The sequence below is a fragment of the Setaria italica genome, chromosome VIII (genome assembly GCF_000263155.2).
Source record: "Setaria italica strain Yugu1 chromosome VIII, Setaria_italica_v2.0, whole genome shotgun sequence".
Classification (NCBI taxonomy): Eukaryota; Viridiplantae; Streptophyta; class Magnoliopsida; order Poales; family Poaceae; genus Setaria; species Setaria italica.
Window position 1 is genome coordinate 8,834,626 of NC_028457.1, and position 18,594 is coordinate 8,853,219.

The following is an 18,594-nucleotide window of genomic DNA, read 5'->3' on the forward strand; positions in this document are numbered from 1 at the left end:
GTTGCAGCTGAGCAGGAGATGAGATCAGATCAGATTTCAGATCGCCAGACGGCAGGAGGCGAGTGCAGCCAAACAACGGGCCACAGGGGCGTCAGCCGTACTGCTGCTAGCTGCTCAGCGGTCGGCAAATTTGAGCTGCTCGGATCGGAGCTCCAGGAACGGACGGAATGTGTTTGATATCCTTGTCCCCCCGCCTGTCATGTGCATTGCTTTTCTCTCTACAAATTTTAAAAACGTGCGTGTATCATCATTTAGTTAATTATCAGTGCAAGGACAAAGGGTTTGTTAGGGGAAAAAAAAAGGGGAAAGCTTAGTTAGGAACCCCTCACCCAACAGTTTTAGGACATTGCTAAAAACTATTGGTAGTGAAAAGAAACCCCTCACCCAATAGTTCCCAATAAAATAGTTCAAAAAAAAAAATTAAGTACAGGCACAACAGATTCATGAGCCCAGCTATTGATTTTCTTTTTCTTTTTCAATTGAAAACGCCACCCTCGTACCGGCAGTTTCTCCCTCTCTCTCTCTCCCGGTATCCTTTGGTCGAGGAACAGAGAGCACACATGGGGATCGCTGGATTGGGAGTGCGGAAACAAGGTGACTATTTGGCTCGGGATGGCTGTGATTTTGGGCAAACGGAAATTTTACACGCAGAAATTTTGATGTATCACTCGAAACCTAGCCATCAATATGAAAATGGATTGAGCGGCGTGTCTTCTTTTGATTGGTAAAAGAATAAGAGTAACTACTCATCAGGAGAAAAAAAAATCATGTCACTGTCTATTTTCACATGTTAAAGAGCTAGATGGCCCAGCCAAAGCCCAAGCCCAGCCAAACTTAGGCCTGATTTTGGTTACCTGGTAGACCTGGGCGCAACTTTCAGGCCTGGAAAACTCTGGACTTTTTGCACGTTTACGTCCAATAAAAAGATCAAACAAATCAGCTGATGTGTCCATTAAAACAGTGTGACTCAAATTTCTCATGCAGATAACCTAGCGTGATTAGCCTCTTAAGTTGAGGAATCACGTACGTGAAGCACTTTGGCATGATAAAAGGAGATGCTTTTTCAAAATTTAATTTCCTGTGAGGCTGTCAACTATTATTGAAATTTTAGAAATAAACAGCCTAACACACACACAAAAAAGAATGCCCTACAGTCACTCCTTTATATGTAGGGAGAATGAATTTCGTTATATAAATGGATTCTAAGATAATTCTCCGAAAGTTAGTACTACGTACTAGGCGCATGCTTGCTGGGTCTCATTAGATTAAACATGTTTATGGTGTAACTAATAATTAAAAAAAATGCAAGAGTCGCATGTAAATGTTCATTTTTTTTTCCTCCAAGAAGAGCCTATTTTTAAGAAGACAAAATAGGCTCTAAACCTACAAAAATGAAACTATTCCAAACAAAAGAATTCATCAAATTTGAAGAACGTCTCCTCTACAGTTATGTGCAGATTTCAAAAGTTCAGCTTGGAAGTTGGAATCTTAAACGAGCGATCAATTAAGTAGCATGTCTCAGGCACAAATTCTAACAGTCATATCAGATATTCAGATCAGAGATCGGAACGAAATGGTTTCTTGCCCCTCTTGATAATTTACACGCATGGCACATTCATCGGACCCTCACACACACATTGTTTCCGGGTAAGATCAAACGCAGCAGCAGCCTCTCACAGGCTGGGCGTCCTCTCGGCGGCGCCGGAGATGACGGTGAGCAGGTTGTTGCCGAAGGGGTCGCTGAGGTGCTTGGCGAGGTTCTCGACGGGGCCCTCGCCGGTGACGTACGCCTGGATGAAGAAGGCGAACATGGAGAACATGGCGAGCCGGCCGTTCTTGATCTCCTTCACCTTGAGGATGGCGGCCTGGTCGGGGTCGCTGGCCAGGCCCAATGGGTCGAACGGGCCGCCCGGGTGGAGCTTGTCCTCCAGGTCCAGCCCGTTGATGATCCGGTAGTACTCGGCGCCGCCGACGAGGACGACCTCGGCGATGACGGCAACCACCAGGTTGATGGGGATGCTGTTGCCGAAGTAGCTGAGGGTGTTGCCGTCCAGGAGCAGGGCGCCGGTCTGCATTGTATTACGGTGGCGCCGCCATTAGTTCACAGTTCAGAATTTCAGTTTCAGAGATTGCAATTGCAACTATTCTACCACTGAAATGTGTGGTCTTTGTGAAACAATGTTGAGTTCTTTTCTTTTTTCATAAATTCAATTGCGCGCGATTGTCCGGCACATTTGGGGAAGAGATTGCTACTCAAGTATGAAGATTCTTAAAGGTGGTGATCAGGACCTTGAACCAGACGGCCTCAGGGCCACAGTTGGCGCCGAACTTGTTGCAGGCTTCGGGGATGACGGCACCGGCGGCGCCGAGCATGGCCCACCTGGCGTGGATCAGCTCGTAGGCCTGGTACCTGCAGGGTGATGGTGTGTGAGGTTAGAATCTCGAAGTTCATCAGTGTGCAGGCGATTTGTTAGGGACAGAGATATTCGACTCACTTGGCGAAGTCCTCTGGCTTCTTGCCGAGGCCAAAAGGGTCGTAGCCATAGCTGCAAGTAGGGCAAGATAGTTCAGTACAGATGCACTCACTAAGATTTTCTGCAGCATTTCATTTGAACCAAAGGTAGAAACAATGACAGACTAAATAATCGAAGACTACAGCTTATATGTGTGAGAAAATTAGTCATATCTTCAATTTAAAATGCTGGTTTGAATACTTGAGATGTCTGTGCTTTCGGACTGAATTTGACAAATAGCAAAGCTGCGCCATTTGGCTTGAAAAATCTGAATTTCACCACCAAACTACTTCTTTTCACATTTTTTTCCATTTTCTTCTAGAACATGATATGATATCTATTTTTTCAAACCAACAAGGGAGTACTTAGCCTTATTTCAACCAAACTACCAACTGAAATCTAAATTTTCTGAAACCAATGTAACTCTATGGGGAGCAAATTAGAGTCATGTGACTTACTCTCCAGGGACCTCTCCGGTGAGGTACTCCGGCACCTCCGAGCGGTCCAAGAGACCATCCGGCAGGTAGATCCTCCTGTCAGGGCCTATCAAGACAGGAACAAAAAAAAAAAAAAGAGACAATCACTACACAAGAAGCTTCTGAAAATTTTCATGCCAAAAATTTTCATTCCTAGAAGTCGAGGAATCTCAGCAGTCAGGTACCGGTCTACTCACCGTACCACTTGGCGAGCTCGTCGCTGATGTCCGGGGATGAGGACGTTACCGCGGCGGGCTTCGGCTTCTGGGCAGGCTTCTTGCTGAAGAGAGAGACGATCTTCTGCGCTCCGGCGGTCGGCGCAGCGGTGGCGTACCGTGAGGAGCCGGCGAAGTTGATCTGGGTGCCGAGGATCTTCGATGGAGCGAGCGCCGCCATTGCCGCAGACCCACAGTTCAGAGGAAGAATTGCAGGAGGGGGATGGCTGATGGGCGTTTGTGGAGGAAAAGGTGAGCTAGTTTAAATGGATGGAAATGGGGATCGGAGGATGCTGTGGGCCCATCTGAGATTTGGCCATGGGAGCTGCCATTGGCTGGGTGCCCAGGAGGGCTATCTGTTGCTTGGATGCGATTGGGCAGGCTGTGCCGACTTGGCAGATGAGGATGCTGATATGGCAACTTTAGAGGGCGCTGATGTGGCAGCATTAGGGCCTCTGGTGAACTTTTTTGTCAGTAGTATAGGGACTAACAAACATGATAGATGGAGACGGAGGGAGAACCAACCAGTGATAGAGAAAGAACCAAGACAGCAATTCCAGGCCACACACTGGTACCAAGAGGGTGAAGAACACGCGCACAAGCACAAATCATAGTTCATCTGAATCTCACACATCAATTCATTCTAAAATTTAATATCTGTGATGAGCAACCCAGCACCAGGGACATCACTCAACACAATGGCATGTAACTAAATATATCTACCAGATATCGTCGGCCTCATTTCAGGATCCTACTTAGATACAAAGCTACTAACTGATGAGCAAGAGAAAGCCATACGATGCGACAGTCTGGATTCTAGATCTAAGTGCCACTGCTTGTTCAAGATAAACACTGCTTCTAATCTTCACTTGATACACCGCAGTTGAAGGCAGCTAATATCGACAATGACGCGGTGGTGCAGCTCAACGCCATTTTTCGATCCCTTTTGAAGTTGCCGTCACAAGCTTCTTGGTGTTGATAACCAGCTCGTCGAATAAAGCAACAACAGTGTCCCTGGAATAGAGGAGGAAGAAATGATGAAAACAATAAACACTGCATTACAATAGTCATGTTCTTTTACTAGCCAAATTGGGATACTGAAAACAATGTGAGGTGCAAAAGAAACAATAGGCTGGGAGACCAAACAAATCCAATGTAATTTATGGTATCAGACAATAGTATGTCCTCTAATAGAAGAATTGAAGTTTTCGTTCTCACCGTGAAATAAAATACTGATAGTAATAACATAAAATTTGAACGTAGATTAGAGGAAGTTCCTATTTATGTTATTTATGTGCAAGCACTTGTTGTCACTCTCACAGAATTATACCTTTACCGCTACTTCAAATATCTCGGTACATTTCTGTTAACATCTGATGGAACAGGATTTCGAAGAATTTGCACTAGCCTTCTAATAACTGGTCAATTCATCGACTAGGCTGTAGTACTTAGGCGATTCAAATGATGTTAGGCAGGACCTTTAATTTCAGAAAAGATGCGGTCAAACTGCCAAACATTAATGTAAGAGCAAATATGGATAATGATAAATTATCAGTAGAATTATAATGAAATATCCATTATAGGGCAGATCTGCACACAGATAGTTCAGAAAATACCACTAAAAATAGGTTGTCCAATTTTATCCACCCACACCCAAGACCCACCCACTAATAAGAAAAGATGTGAGAAAACCCTTCTCCATCATCTTTCTTAACCTATCTTTGTCCTCCACTCTCTACTGTTGGATTTGACAACCGTTCTGCCCCAACATCACAACTTAAACCAAGGTTAGTGTGCCTGAAATAAGCCAGTTGTTCAATCAGTAGCACCATGGTGGGCAACTTGTTGCAACCTATAGAACAACAAGTGCCCTGTCTGGTCACACAAGGCATTTGAAGTTGAGACCTCAGAATACGTAGATACTCCAAGGCAGCGGTTGCACCTGAGTTTTCAAGGTTTGGCCTAGCACTGAAGGCAAGCCATTCCTATTTTCTCTACTGTGGACATTGGACAAGCAGCTTTGGAAAACATGCAGGGCAGGGAATGGCCAAGCGGCTGTGGAGAAAATAGAGAGCTAAAGATGAGTGAGCGTGGATTGTTCTGGGATTTTGAGGTTAGTGGTGGCTACCTTAAAAAGTTTCAGCGTTATGGTATCATTTGGTGGTATATCACCATATTTTTCTGTATGAAATTGTGTGCTAATAAATTATGTTATAAGTTGTTCACAGACAGTAGAGTTCAGTTACCTTAAAAGTGAGATTGCTTGACTTGTGATATATTTTTGTTTTCGCTTTAAAGTTTAAACAAATAACAGTAAAATTCTATCAGCTTGCGCTTCTAATATTATTTGCATCCTGCATGACTCTAGTCCAAAAAAATCACCAGGAATTTCTCTATTTATTTTTATTGACTATTACGTGTTATCAGGATAATGAGTTTATTCAGTTAATCTCATTACCAACTTGACTTTTAGACTGCACGCCACATATGGAAGAGTGAAGGTACAATAGTGCTAAGCTTGAAAAAGGCAAACAACAAAGTTGAAGTTAATGGTATTATGGTTCATTATTCCAGCTTAGAATGATGTATGTGAACTCCAATTGTTGATAGTACATGGCATTTGATTATCCAATGTGATGATTATCCAATGCTAATTTCAAATAGAAGTGGAAACTCAAACAACTTAGAATTGAAAGGAATTAATGGAACATGGTTATTGAATCATATATTTAAAAGTTTATTCATGAACACCGAAAAAATTCATTTAAGACATACTGTGAAAACTGGAGAAAGCATAATAAAATCGAGAAAAAATGATTCTTCCATAATTAAGACTCATGCTGCGAGTTATGAAAACTAGCTACAGTGCACAAGATAATATCATGAACTAAAACATTTGCCAGAACAAATATCATTAAAAAATTTCCTATGTCTGCAATATACTCACGTCGGCAGATGTGGAGCTTCCTGGAACATCTTTCCAACATTTGAATATCTTTTGTTTTCATCATATGCAATTCCTTTGCCCATGCCGTAACCAAAACCAATTCCAACACCGCATCCAGCTCCAACACCAAAGCCTAAAGTGAGTCCAGGAAATCCAAAGCCTAATCCTGCACCTAAAATAATCAGGGAAAAATATAAGTACGCAGGCATACAGCATTTATGAAGAAAACAATTCATGTAAAAAGGGAGAGCGTATACAGGGCAACATAGGTAAAGATATTTACACATGAACACTAGACTTTACCATGACTATTTTCTACAAGAATGCCCCCATAAAGTACTTCCATAAAGTATTTAGTTTTCAGAAATGATCTATGCAAATTTAGTTGTGATTGTGTTTTGTCAATAGGACCCAGTTAATATCCTCCAGATCTTATTTATCTTCCACCCTTTGCATAAGCTAAAATGGGCCTTTCATCCCTTCCAAATCTCAATTTGAACAACAAATTCATTGAATCCTTGATCATATGGGGCTCTCCTACGCCTGGTGTACACAAGGAGAAATAGGTAAATACACTCTCTCCCTCCTAACCTCCAAATTTCAATTTGAGCAACAAAGCTGCTGTATCCTTCACAGGCTTCTGAATGTTATGTGGGGCACTCTTATATATGCCAAGTGTAAACCAGGAGACGTAGGTACATGCACTGCCTCCCTCACCCTCTACCTTCACCTCTATGGAGATAGGATTTATTGATAGGTACAGAATAACATTCCCAAGAGGAATGGATATTTGGATTTCTGATCCTCAAGACAATATTTACTGTTCGTTTTTATCACAATTTTAACTTGAACAGACAAACCAATTTTCACTTCAGATCATATATCTGACGTAGCTATGTAACTGATCCACTAAAAAATATCAGAAATCTAACAACTCAACAATCAGTATTTAATTGATCTGCTAACTTTTGTAACTTATCCGGTGAATTCTACAAGGAAACTCTACAATACTGACCAAAGGTTCATCAAATTTTCTTGTAAATTCCATGACTTGGGGGGCAGCAACAATCCTCTCCAATGTTGCAAAAAAGGTCACTCAAAGAACATTAGCTGAACCTACCTACAGAACCTGGAAAATCAAAATGCCCTGAAAACCTGGTGGTGTGCTACATGTAACCAATCTATCAAATAAATTCCTTTCGTACTTGATACATGAACTGACACCAATTTCGGTTTTCTGACAACACTAAGCTACGCAGATCAGTCAGTTCCAGAATCCAATATGCAGGCTCTGAGAAAATCCAAAATCCTGAACAATTGTGACTCCCTATCGTGCCCCATTTCCAACCCCAGCCTGGCAATCTGATTTCCCCATAACCCCTTCGGATGGGGAGGGAAGGGATTAGATGGGGGTGTATACAGTACACCGAATCAATCAATTACTCCACCTACCACAATCCGCCGAATCAATCATCTCGTAAGGAGCGGAGAGAGACGCGTATGGTTCTTGGAAAATAAGAACCACAACGGGAGGGTACAATTTTACAAGAAGATAAGGGAAGGGCGGGAGTGTTACCGCCGAAGAATCCGACTCCGGCGCCAGCGCCGCAGCCGATGCCGAGGCCGAAAGCGGGGCCGATCTTGCCGAGCTCATTGGACGTGATCTCCGGCAGCCTCCAGAGAAGGGCCTTCTCGTCCCCTCCGCCGCCGCCTCCCTGCTTCTTCTTCCCCATCGCCTCCTCCCTCTCTCCCAAAGTCCCAGAGTCCGCCGAAAGAAGGATTTCTGCTCTGGTGGAGGGGGCCCGGCGTTCTTGACGAAGGCGTGGCGTGGGGCCGCGCTATTTGGGCCTTTGCCCTTTGGGCTGCATTCGTGGAAGTTGGGTCCTATTTTTTCATGGCAGGCCTTGTTGTGCCTTGGGCCTCCTCTGCAGATAAGACAAATGTAAAACAAATTTCGGAGCCACTGCATCTGCATATATGCGTGTACATCGATTTTTATTTCCCTGGCAAATCAATTGCACTTTTGACAATTTGATTTGCATGAAGAAGACTTGAAATCACCACACTGGTTCAACCGGCAACGTCCTCTTGTTAAGATTTGAAATCCTAATCTTAAGATTTAATATTAGGATTTGGTTGGGCCCCTTGGCTTAGAAGACGTCGCAGGGTAGTAGTAGCATACAGGCTAATCCAACAGTTTTGAGCGTATATGCAATACCTAAAGAAATACAGTCTCACTATATACAATCTCTCACGAATGAATAATCTGACTATAACACAAGCTCCGATCGCTCCCACTTTGAGAACTGTGCTGTGCTCAGAAATAAAAGTGAGAATCAAGGTAGCCCATGGTTTTGGGACGATGTGGGTTGGGTTGGAGTCGACCCATCCTGTGTTTGGATGAGTGGGTTGGAGCCGATCCAGTCTTTTGTTTGGTTGAAGAGATTGAGAGAGTTGGGATGGATGTCCTTTTAGCACCATTAGTTGTGACCCCACCTATCAGCTGCGGGACCCACCTGTCAGCCTCTCTCTTTTTTCCCTTCCCTTCCTCTTCTACCTTCCTCCTCCTCCCCGCATGGCATCCTCTCCTGCTCCTCCCGCGTGCCGTGCTGGCGACCTCCCCCACTCCCTTGCCTCGCCGCCGCCGGCCCTTGCCCTTGCCGGCCCCTGCCTTCACCGCGCCGACGGACTCCACCGCGCCCCTCCCCGCACCGGCAACCTTCCCCGCCACCTCCCTGCGCCCGCGACCGTGCCGGTGTCCGGCCTCCTCCCCGACCCCAACTCCTCGCCAGCGCGCAGACGAGCGCGGTGACGGAGCGCACGGCGTCAGATCGGGTTCGCGCGGTCCCTCCGATTTGGTGGGATGCGCTCGACCTAGATATTGAAGGAATATTTTTTCTCTGAGTCCAACCCAACCCACACCTTCTCCAACTAAATATGGGTCGAAGTGGGTCGAACCCATTCCAACCCACTTCGACCCGGTAACTAAACACACGGCAAGTGTCCAACGCTCAGGTATTAGCGCTTTGCAGCTACAGAGTAGGAACCACAATAACACATGCATAAGATGCAGCATAAGTCGACATGGCACGGATGATTTGAACCAATTTGTCAGGTCAGAATTACCAACCCTGACAAGCATACAATCGGTTGCCACAAAAAACTGAATAATACAACAAGATTGTCACAGGGGTCTATTTTTGCAGAAGATTGATCAGAACAGAATTGACGAACCATGACAAGGCATACAATGGCCAGCTGGATAGCAACCCTGGCAAGCATTTGGTGACCTGCTGGACCGGCCGCAGGATTTTGTTTTAGCAATTCCATCGCCTAAGGAACTTGAATAGATCGTGTAATTACTATCTGTCTATCTACCACATGGTAATGGTATAAAAAATGTATGTCCAGAAGAACTGAGCAAGGGCATTGAATTAGTAAGTAACATAGGTTCCTAGCAATTAAACATTCAGAAAACAGAGCACTTCACAGTTAACACTGAGGTGCTGTAAATATATAAACGGAGCAAAACTGAGAAGTCGCCCTCCATACCATCAATTCTAAGCTACTTCCAAAGAACCGGACTGATACAAGCACATACAGGAAATGGAAGATCCATGGCTACAATTTTGAAACAATTTCCTTATAATCAAGACCATCACTAGTCAGAGTCCAAATCCAGCTCAAAACTGGATGCTGTAAACAAATAAGACACAATAAGCTAGCTTTGTTACACAATGATTTTAAAGTATCAGTATCTGATACTTGCAGGTACTTTCCTTTCTTATCCTTACAAAAGGAATTAAATAGATTTACACATAATTAAAAGGGCATCATAGTAATTTCTCACTATTTTGGTACTTGGTCCCACAAAATTGGTCTTCTTGGTATTTCTTTTTTGATAGTACTTCCTTTATTTCCACCATTCGATTTTGCCCAATGGACGGCTCTCATTCTTTTGAGCACTCTAAAATTCTCAGGAAAAAAGGTGTAAATGGGTTGTCATAATTGCTTTGTAATTCAACCTTGGACAATGCAATGATATAATTATTGCCAAGCTAGAAGGATGCACTATTACCAGGTGAGTAGCCTTCTGAATATAACATCTGACTATTCCCCACAGATTTCAGAAGTGACAAAAGCGCCCCTCATAAAGTCTGAAAATGAAAATAAATGTACGTAAATATATACTTATTGCCTAAGTATAGAGATGGTTATTTCTGCCAATAGCACAGGCATTTTCACCACCTAAGGTTCCATTTGCAACAGCAGACATGGATCACCTACCAGCTCTAAAACTACTTGGGTTGACTCCATTTTTATGGCCTCATATCCACTACACCAGTATTATTTTCCTACCTGGAAGGATAGAGGGCATCTATTTTGTAGTTACTCATGTTCTGACTCGCTGTGAGCTGCCGTCAGGACAACTACCGAGTGGGTGAGAGACAACTGGAGACCATATTTCCCCTTTATCATAGCATCAGTCCTCACATTTGCATCTTGTGCATAGCTATCCTAGCAGCTATTAGGGAAGATGTTTGTAGCCACCGTTGCTTCCCTCGATAAGGTAAAATCTTTTTTATCGTTTTTTTTGAAATTAGCCAGGAGCACTGGCCCGTCATGTAAGACCTCAAATGGGCACCTATGCTAACCGAGCAGTCTCAAACACGGGTGAGGCTACTAGTAGAGAACTGACTTTCGATGCGCCTCCTTTTATCCCGGTTTAAAGTTGGTTCGGGATAAAAGGGGGTTCGCCACGGTAGGCAAAAATGGAGGAGAGATTTACTCCCGGTTGGTATCTGCAACCGGGATTAAAGGCCCCCCTTTAGTCTGGTTGTAACGGTTAGTTCCGGGGTGTTGGTGGCGTGACCCTTTTGTCCCGGTTGGAGGCTCCAACCGGGATAAAAGGGTGGACCTTTTGTCTCGGTTGGTGTTACCGATCGGGACAAAAAGTTTAGTCCCGGTTGCAGGTTCCAACCGGGATAAAAGGGCCACCCTTTTGTCGCGGTTGGAGGCTCCAATCGGAACTAAACTTTCAACCGGGACAAAAGGTGTTCATTTTTTTGTCTCGGTTGGAGTTTTTAACCGTGATAAAAACTCATCCCCATTATATACCAAGACAGATGCCTTTCTTCCTCCTCCAGCCCGAGCCAGTCCACCACATAGACAGAGAGCTGAGCTTCACCTACTCTCCGGTGGTGCCGAAGCAAGGGAGGTGCTGCCCGAATTTTTTTCCCTCATTTTCGTGGGAATTTCACTCAGCCAACACAAGTGTTGTGAAAGTTTGCTACTTCATCCTCTTGTTACACTTTGATTTATGCTTTGAAGATGGAAAGTTTATTTGCTAGAATGTGATGAAGTAGAAAATAGAGAGGTATTTTGAGCTAGAATGTGAGGGAGATTGATGTGTCATATATAGTATGTATTCTTGCAGTGGGTTAAGAATGATGCTACCTTGTCTAGATGGTTTATCTTATCAAATTTAATATGATTTTTCAAATCCATACTTGTTGAACTTGCATACCGTGTTCATTTCTGCGAGGATGTTCTCCGCCGAGCAGCAACGTATGTCAAGAAGGAGGTTCGATTCTACGAGAAAGAGTGAATACGGACATCATGATCGTGTCCCCTTTTCCGTAGAATCGAACCTCTTTCATGACGAAGTGTGGTGCTGCTCAGTTGAGGACATGCTCGTGAGATGATCACGGTCTTCAAGTTCAACAACTTCTGTAGTGCTAAGGTAAGAATTTTTGTACATGGATGGCTTCTGCTACTGGAGGAAGTGGCGATGGTGGCGGCGATCGTCGTTCCTCTTTCGGCAAGGGGAAAATTATAGTTGGCCCTCAGCATAAGCCGAAAATGAGTGCGTTGGAAAAAGCAATGCTTCGTTATTTGCTGAAATGTCATGAAGAAGCTGTTGCGGCGGGTCAGGAACCTCCTTTTGGTGGTCGTTATGCTCCACCCTCAATCCCGGGTGTTTCACGTCCACTTAGTACTACCGTTTCAGGTGGCACAAATAAACCACAGGATGAGGCTAGGTCAGCGGAATCTTCGTCTTCACCGTCCAAGGATGCTTAAAGTCCTCCTAGATAATAACCAGTGGATGGCTTGTTGTATTGTATCATGTTATTTGGATCTTTAATTTAAATATGTGTATTTGTATCTATATCTAAACTTTCAGTATTATTTGCACTACAACGTTTGACATGCTTTCAATCGTGAATCCATTTTCAAGTGTAATCAATTGTCAAGCGTAATTCATTTTCAAGTGTAATCAATTTTCACGCGTAATCTATTTTCAAGTGTAATCAATTTTCACGCGTAATCCATTATCAAGTGTAATCCATTTTCAGGCGTAATACGATGCAGATGGACAGGCAATGGATGTATAATGCAGACAGGCAGAGCAAGGTGTTTATTGATGGCTTGCATTATTTTCTCGAAGTGGCCAAAGCAAACAAGCCAGAGAATAGGTTCGTATGTTGTCCATGCTTCCAATGCAATAACAAGAAGAACTATTCAAAGGATTCCTGGGGGACTATTCACAGCCACTTGTTTAGATACGGTTTCATACCTAACTATTTAGTTTGGACCAAGCACGGTAAACGAAGGGTTGTAATGGAAGACGGCGAGGAGGAGGAGGAAGATGACAACATTCCAGACTGGGTTGCAGGCCAAGCTTTTGCAGATACTACAATGGGCGAGGCTGATGAAGATGAGTTTGCAGAAAATGGCCCTACTGATGACCTTGGTCGAGTGCTACGAGATGCACACAGAGATTGCGAAACTGAGAACGAAGCAGCAAAGTTGCAGCGCATGATAGATGATCACCAAAAATTGTTGTACCCAGATTGCCAGCAGGGCCATAAAAAACTAGGTACGACACTAGAATTTGTGCAATGGAAGATAAGAAATGGTGTGTCCGATAAGGCATTTCAGGGGATGTTGAACATTGTCAAGAAGATTCTTCCTGAGAATAATGAATTACTGTCCGCAACATATGAAGCTAAACAAATTATTTGCCCTCTCGGATTGGATGTTCAGAAGATACACATATGCCCTAATGACTGTATCCTCTAACGTGGTGATGAATACGAGAAAATGGATGCTTGTCCTGTCTGCGAAGCGCTGCGGTATAAGATCAGGCGAGATGATCCTGGTGATGTCGAGGGGCAGTCTCCCAAGAAGAGAGTTCCCGCGAAGGTGATGTGGTATTTCCCTATAATACCACGCTTGAAGAGCTTATTCAGGAACAAGGTGAATGCTAAGTTGATGCGATGGCACAAAAAAGAACGTATGGAAGATGAGATGCTGAGACACCCCGCAGATGGGGCTCAGTGGAGATCAATTGATAGAGCATTCCCGGACTTTAAAAGTGAAGCAAGGAACATAAGGTTTGGTTTAAGTACTGATGGATTCAATCCATTTGGTGAGTTTAGTAGTGGCCATAGTACTTGGCGTGTGACCCTATGTATGTTCAACCTTCCTCCTTGGCTTTGCATGAAGTGGAAGTTCATTATGATACCGGCGCTTATCCAAGGCCCAAAACAACCCGACAACAACATTGACGTGTACCTAAGACCGTTGGTTGATGACCTTTTATAGCTCTGGAAGGAAGAAGGTGTACGTGTGTGGGATGAGTATAGACAAGAGATCTTTAATCTACGAGCATTGTTGTTCGTAACCATCAATGATTGGCTTGCACTGAGTAACCTTTCGGGACAGACAAATAAGGGATATTGGGCTTGCACCCACTGTTTAGACGACACAAACAGCATGTATTTGAAGTACTGTAAGAAGGTCGTCTATATGGGTCATCGTCGATTTCTCCCTGCTCACCACCAGCTGAGAAAGAGCGGGATGCATTTCAAAGGGGCGCCAGACCATCGTAAAAAACCTGCAAACCGTAATGGAAAGTGTGTCTTCGAGATGATAAAGGATGTAAATGTAGTCTTTGGAAAGGGTCATGGTAGCCAACCTATTCCAAATAACGATAACGGACATGCACCCATGTGAAAGAAAAATTCAATATGTTGGGAGCTACCTTATTGGGAAATCCTAGAGGTTTGCAACACAATAGACGTGATGCACCTGACGAAGAATTTTTGCGTGAACGTGCTAGGCTTCATGGGTGTTTATGGGACCTCGAAAGATACATTGGAAGCATGACAGGATCTGAAAGCCATGGGGCAACGAGATGACCTACATCCGGAAAAGAGAGATAATGGACAGCACTACTTACGTCCTGCCAGTTACGCTCTCAGCAAGGAAGAGAAGGATACCATGTTTGAATGTTTGAATAGTATGAAGGTCCCGTCTGGGTACTCCTCGAATATAAAGGGAATAATAAATATGAAACAAAAGATGTTTACAAATCTCAAGGTTCATGACTGCCACATGTTGATGACCCAGTTGCTTCCGGTTGCACTGAGGGGTGTTCTACCAGAAAATGTCCGATTGCCGCTCGTAAAGCTATGCGCGTTTCTCAATGCGATTTCGCATAAGGTAATCGATCCATCCAAGCTATCAAAGCAACAGAACGATGTGGTGCAATGTCTTGTCAGTTTTGAGTTGGTATTTCCACCATCCTTCTTCAATATTATGACGCACTTACTGGTTCACCTAGTAAAAGAGATTGGTATTGTCAGACCTGTATACCTGCACAATATGTGGCCTTTCGAGAGGTTCATGACAGTCCTAAAAAACTATGTTCTTAATCGTGCCCGTCCAGAAGGAAGCATCGCCAATGGATATGGAACAGAGGAGGTGATCGAGTTTTGTGTTGATTTTATTGAGTCAATTGACTCGATTGGGGTTCCAACTTCACGCCACGAGGGGAGGCTCCGGGGAATGGGCACCCTTGGAAGGAAATTAAGTTTGAGCAATGATACTGATTTGTTCGACAAGGCACACTACACTGTTCTACAACAGTCATCCTTTGTGTCTCCATATATCGAGCAGCACAGCCAGATGGTAATTTCAAAAACCTGACGAAATCTGATGCTTGGCTTACACGTCATCACATGGAAACTTTTCCCTTCTGATTGCGCCAACAACTTATGGGTAACTCTGAGATTCACCCACAGCTCGTTTGGTTAGCCAGGGGACCTGCTAGCACAATCATTAAATTCCAAGACTATGAGATAAATGGTTATACATTTTACACGAGAGCCCAGGACCAGAAAAGCACGAACCAGAATAGTGGTGTCCGCATAGATGCCATAGATAGAAATAATAGCAAGGAGTCGTATTATGGTTTTATACAAGAGATATGGGAACTCGAATATGGACCGCTGTACATCCCTCTATTTCTTTGCAATTGGGTGAAGCTAGCTGCCATAACCAAAGATCAGTACGGAATGACAATAGTAGATCTGAGCAAGACTGGATGTAGTGATGACCCATTCGTACTTGCCAATGATGTGTATCAGGTTTTCTATGTGAAGGGCATGTCTAGCAAACCCAAGAGAAATCCAGAAGACACATGGGAGCCAAAGTGCCACATAGTTCTTCTAGGTAAAAGAAAAATCATGGGAGTTGAGGATAAAACAGATCAATCAGATGTTTATGATCAGTTTGATGGCATGCCTCCATTCGCAGTTGATGTTGACCCAAGCATCCTGCTATCCAAAGAAGAGGCTCCGTACTTACGCCGCGATCATGATCAAGGAACTTTCGTGAAGAAGAAATTTTACAATGTTGTATTGTAATGCGCTAAATTTACATGACCTTTGTGTAGTACTTGATACAATTTTTAATTTAACCTATGTATGATTTCATGTGTTCTTAAATTTGTTGAGGTGAAGATTTATTAGATAAACATGAACAATGTTAAACATACATGGATTTTTTTGCACGTTGAAATTATTTAGTTGAATAATTTCTTGATCATAGCGATGCATTAAAATAATTATTTTAGAGGCTAAACGAACTGGTATAGAATCAATGACCAAATCACACTTATTGTCAATATACTCGCTAATTAAATATATTTTTGCATGTTCAAAATATGTGAAGTTTTTTGTTTTTGCATCCTAAAATGCAGTGAAAACATAAATAAAATCCTTTTCCAAAAAATAGGCGGGAGATGAAATTGTGGGAAAAGTCCCTTTTATCCTAGGTGACAATAGAAACCGGGACAAAAGGCCCCCCATTTATCCCGGTGGACAACTACAACCGGGATAAAAGGGTCGCTTTCGATTCCCGCCTAGGATGTACCCTTTTATCCCGGTTACAGTTAGCAACCGGGATAAAAGGAGGGCCCTTTTGTCCCAGTTGGTGTTGGCACCCGGGACAAAAGGGTTGGTTTCGATTCCCGCCGGGGGACGTATCCTTTTATCCCGGTTGCAGTTAGCAACCGGGATAAAGGGGGGCCTTTTATCCCGGTTGGTGTTGGCACCCGGGACAAAAGGGCCTTTAGTCCCGGGTGCAATTATAAACCGGGATAAAAGGGAAGGGGGGATAAAAGGTACTGTAGCCCCTTCTACCCCCCCACGCCAGTCACTTAGCCAAATTTTCACCCCACCGCCAAGATCCCGCGCCCTCTCGCCTGCTCTGTCGCCGCCCGTCCACCTCCCTCACCGGCCGCCGTCGTCCTCGTCCCCCATTGCTCCAGCCATCATCGTCCCGCCGCCCGACAACCTCGCCCACGCCCGGACTGCCTCCTCCTCCATCGCCCTGGCCCGCCTCCGATCCTCCTCCGTCGTGCCCCGGCCCCTCGACCTCGTCGACGCCGGCTGCCTCCATCATCCGTCCGAGTCGCCGCCTCCGTCCGAGTCGCCGCCTCCGTCAACGCCACCTCCTCTGTCGCCACCGTGCCCTCGTCCGTCGCGGGGCCTCCTTGTCGCCGCCTCTATCGCGCGCGCCGCCTCCGATCCGTCCCTCGTCGCCGGACGCCTCCGCCCGTCATTGCTGCGGCCACCTCGCTCCGTCCCCGCCTCCGCCGTCACGCCGCCCCGACCACCTCATCGCCCAAGCTAGGCACACAACACAAGGTCTGCCGGCACTAACACTGGGAACGAAGGGCTCTTGCTGACGCAAGCCCACTGGCTTGCGTCAGCAAGGGCCTTTGTAATTTGTTAGTTAGAAAATGAATAGAAATTAGTAGATTAGTTGCCAAATCATTAGATATTTGTAGATTAGTTAGAAAATCAGTTGATAAATTTTGTAGAAATTCATTCAAATTAGTAGGAATTAGTAGTAATTTGCTAGAAATTTCAATAAGTATGTATAAATTAGTAGAAATTTGGTAGAAATTCTTACAAAGTACTACTAATTTGTTGAAATTTGTATAAACATTACTTTGTGGGATTCATGTTATTGTAAAATTAGTAGGAATTAGTAGTAATTTGCTAGAAATTCCAATAAATATGTATAAATTAGTAGAAATTTGGTAGAAATTCTTACAAAGTACTACTAATTTGTTGAAATTTGTATAAACATTCCGGACTTTGTGGGATTCATGTTATTTTATGATTTCATGTATATACCCTTACGTACATGTAACTAAGGCGATTTCTATGATTCATGACTGTCATGTATGATTCCATGTATGTTTCAATCAGTAGTTGAAATGGCAGACGACGAGATCGCAAGGTATCTCATGGAGCAGATAATCGCTGGTGATGGTAGTGGCGACAACCTTCCAATATCGTACACCGATGAAGAGGGCACCCAGGCGGACATGTTCCTCAATATGTCCGGCGATGGGAATGAAGAGCATGAGCCCCAGCAATATCTTGCCGTGGCGGAAGGTTCCGGCGAGGTATATATAATTTGTATTGTTTGATGCCACCGTTAATAGTACGTACTAATTAACGAATCTTAAACTGTTAGCCCTCTGGATCGACGCAAGGGCAGAAGACCCGAGGTCGTACAAAGGTGATGGAAGGGAGGCTTGTCATCACGGAAGTGACAGAAGAGGGCAGGCCGGTTGCTCCCAAGAAAGTAGCAAAGAAGTACGTGAGTCAGATCGGGGCAATCATAAGGGACAACGTGCCTATCAGCATCAGAGGATGGAAGGGCAAAAGCACTAATCCGTACACGCTCCCAGAGACACAAAAGAATATGTTGTGGGAAGATATCAAGAGACATTTCACATTTCCCGAAGGATTATTAAAAAAGATGTGAAAGCGTGGACGCTGAAGAAGATGGCTACACAATTCCAGACATTCAAGAAGATGCTGGATGCCAACTACATTAAGAAGGGCCAAACTCCAGACTTCAATGTGTGGACAAAGTTGAGGGACCACTAGGAGGCATTTGTTGAATATAAGAGGAGTGAAGATGGTGTGAAAAAGATTCTGACCAACACTACAAATTCTAGTCAGAAGGGGTACCATCATCATCTAGGGCGAGGTGGTTATGGCACAGCAATTCCCAAATGGAAGAAGATGGAACAAGATCTGATCGAATGGGGAATCGTATCTGCAACTATTGAA

The 18,594-nt window shown here is 44.1% G+C and overlaps 2 protein-coding genes across 2 annotated transcripts; both read right to left on the minus strand.

The window, feature by feature from the left end:
- Window positions 1-1,480: 1,480 nt before the first annotated feature.
- On the minus strand, window positions 1,481-3,457 carry LOC101776711 (chlorophyll a-b binding protein CP26, chloroplastic). Its single transcript, XM_004978938.4, has 5 exons — window positions 3,187-3,457; window positions 2,972-3,056; window positions 2,496-2,546; window positions 2,290-2,410; window positions 1,481-2,069 (listed from the first exon to the last, which is right to left on the minus strand). The coding sequence occupies exons 1-5, from the start codon at window positions 3,383-3,385 to the stop codon at window positions 1,674-1,676; spliced, it is 852 nt and encodes a 283-aa protein (XP_004978995.1). The 5' UTR covers window positions 3,386-3,457; the 3' UTR covers window positions 1,481-1,673.
- A 330-nt stretch (window positions 3,458-3,787) lies between these two features.
- On the minus strand, window positions 3,788-7,931 carry LOC101777124 (keratin, type II cytoskeletal 5). Its single transcript, XM_004978939.4, has 3 exons — window positions 7,728-7,931; window positions 6,152-6,323; window positions 3,788-4,218 (listed from the first exon to the last, which is right to left on the minus strand). The coding sequence occupies exons 1-3, from the start codon at window positions 7,882-7,884 to the stop codon at window positions 4,128-4,130; spliced, it is 420 nt and encodes a 139-aa protein (XP_004978996.1). The 5' UTR covers window positions 7,885-7,931; the 3' UTR covers window positions 3,788-4,127.
- Window positions 7,932-18,594: the final 10,663 nt, after the last annotated feature.

What these genes read in the sequence shown, in the direction of transcription:
- LOC101776711 (XM_004978938.4), bottom strand. Translation starts at nt 3,385, where the DNA reads ATGGCGGCGCTCGCTCCATCGAAGATCCTCGGCACCCAGATCAACTTC. An exon ending in CGAGCTCGCCAAGTGGTACG is followed by an intron (nt 3,057 to 3,186) that starts GTGAGTAGACCG and finishes CTGTCTTGATAG; the next exon opens with GCCCTGACAGGAGGATCTAC. An exon ending in CTGAGGCCGTCTGGTTCAAG is followed by an intron (nt 2,070 to 2,289) that starts GTCCTGATCACC and finishes AATACAATGCAG; the next exon opens with ACCGGCGCCCTGCTCCTGGA.
- LOC101777124 (XM_004978939.4), bottom strand. Translation starts at nt 7,884, where the DNA reads ATGGGGAAGAAGAAGCAGGGAGGCGGCGGCGGAGGGGACGAGAAGGCC. An exon ending in CGGAGTCGGATTCTTCGGCG is followed by an intron (nt 6,324 to 7,727) that starts GTAACACTCCCG and finishes TGATTATTTTAG; the next exon opens with GTGCAGGATTAGGCTTTGGA. An exon ending in GAAGCTCCACATCTGCCGAC is followed by an intron (nt 4,219 to 6,151) that starts GTGAGTATATTG and finishes CCTCTATTCCAG; the next exon opens with GGACACTGTTGTTGCTTTAT.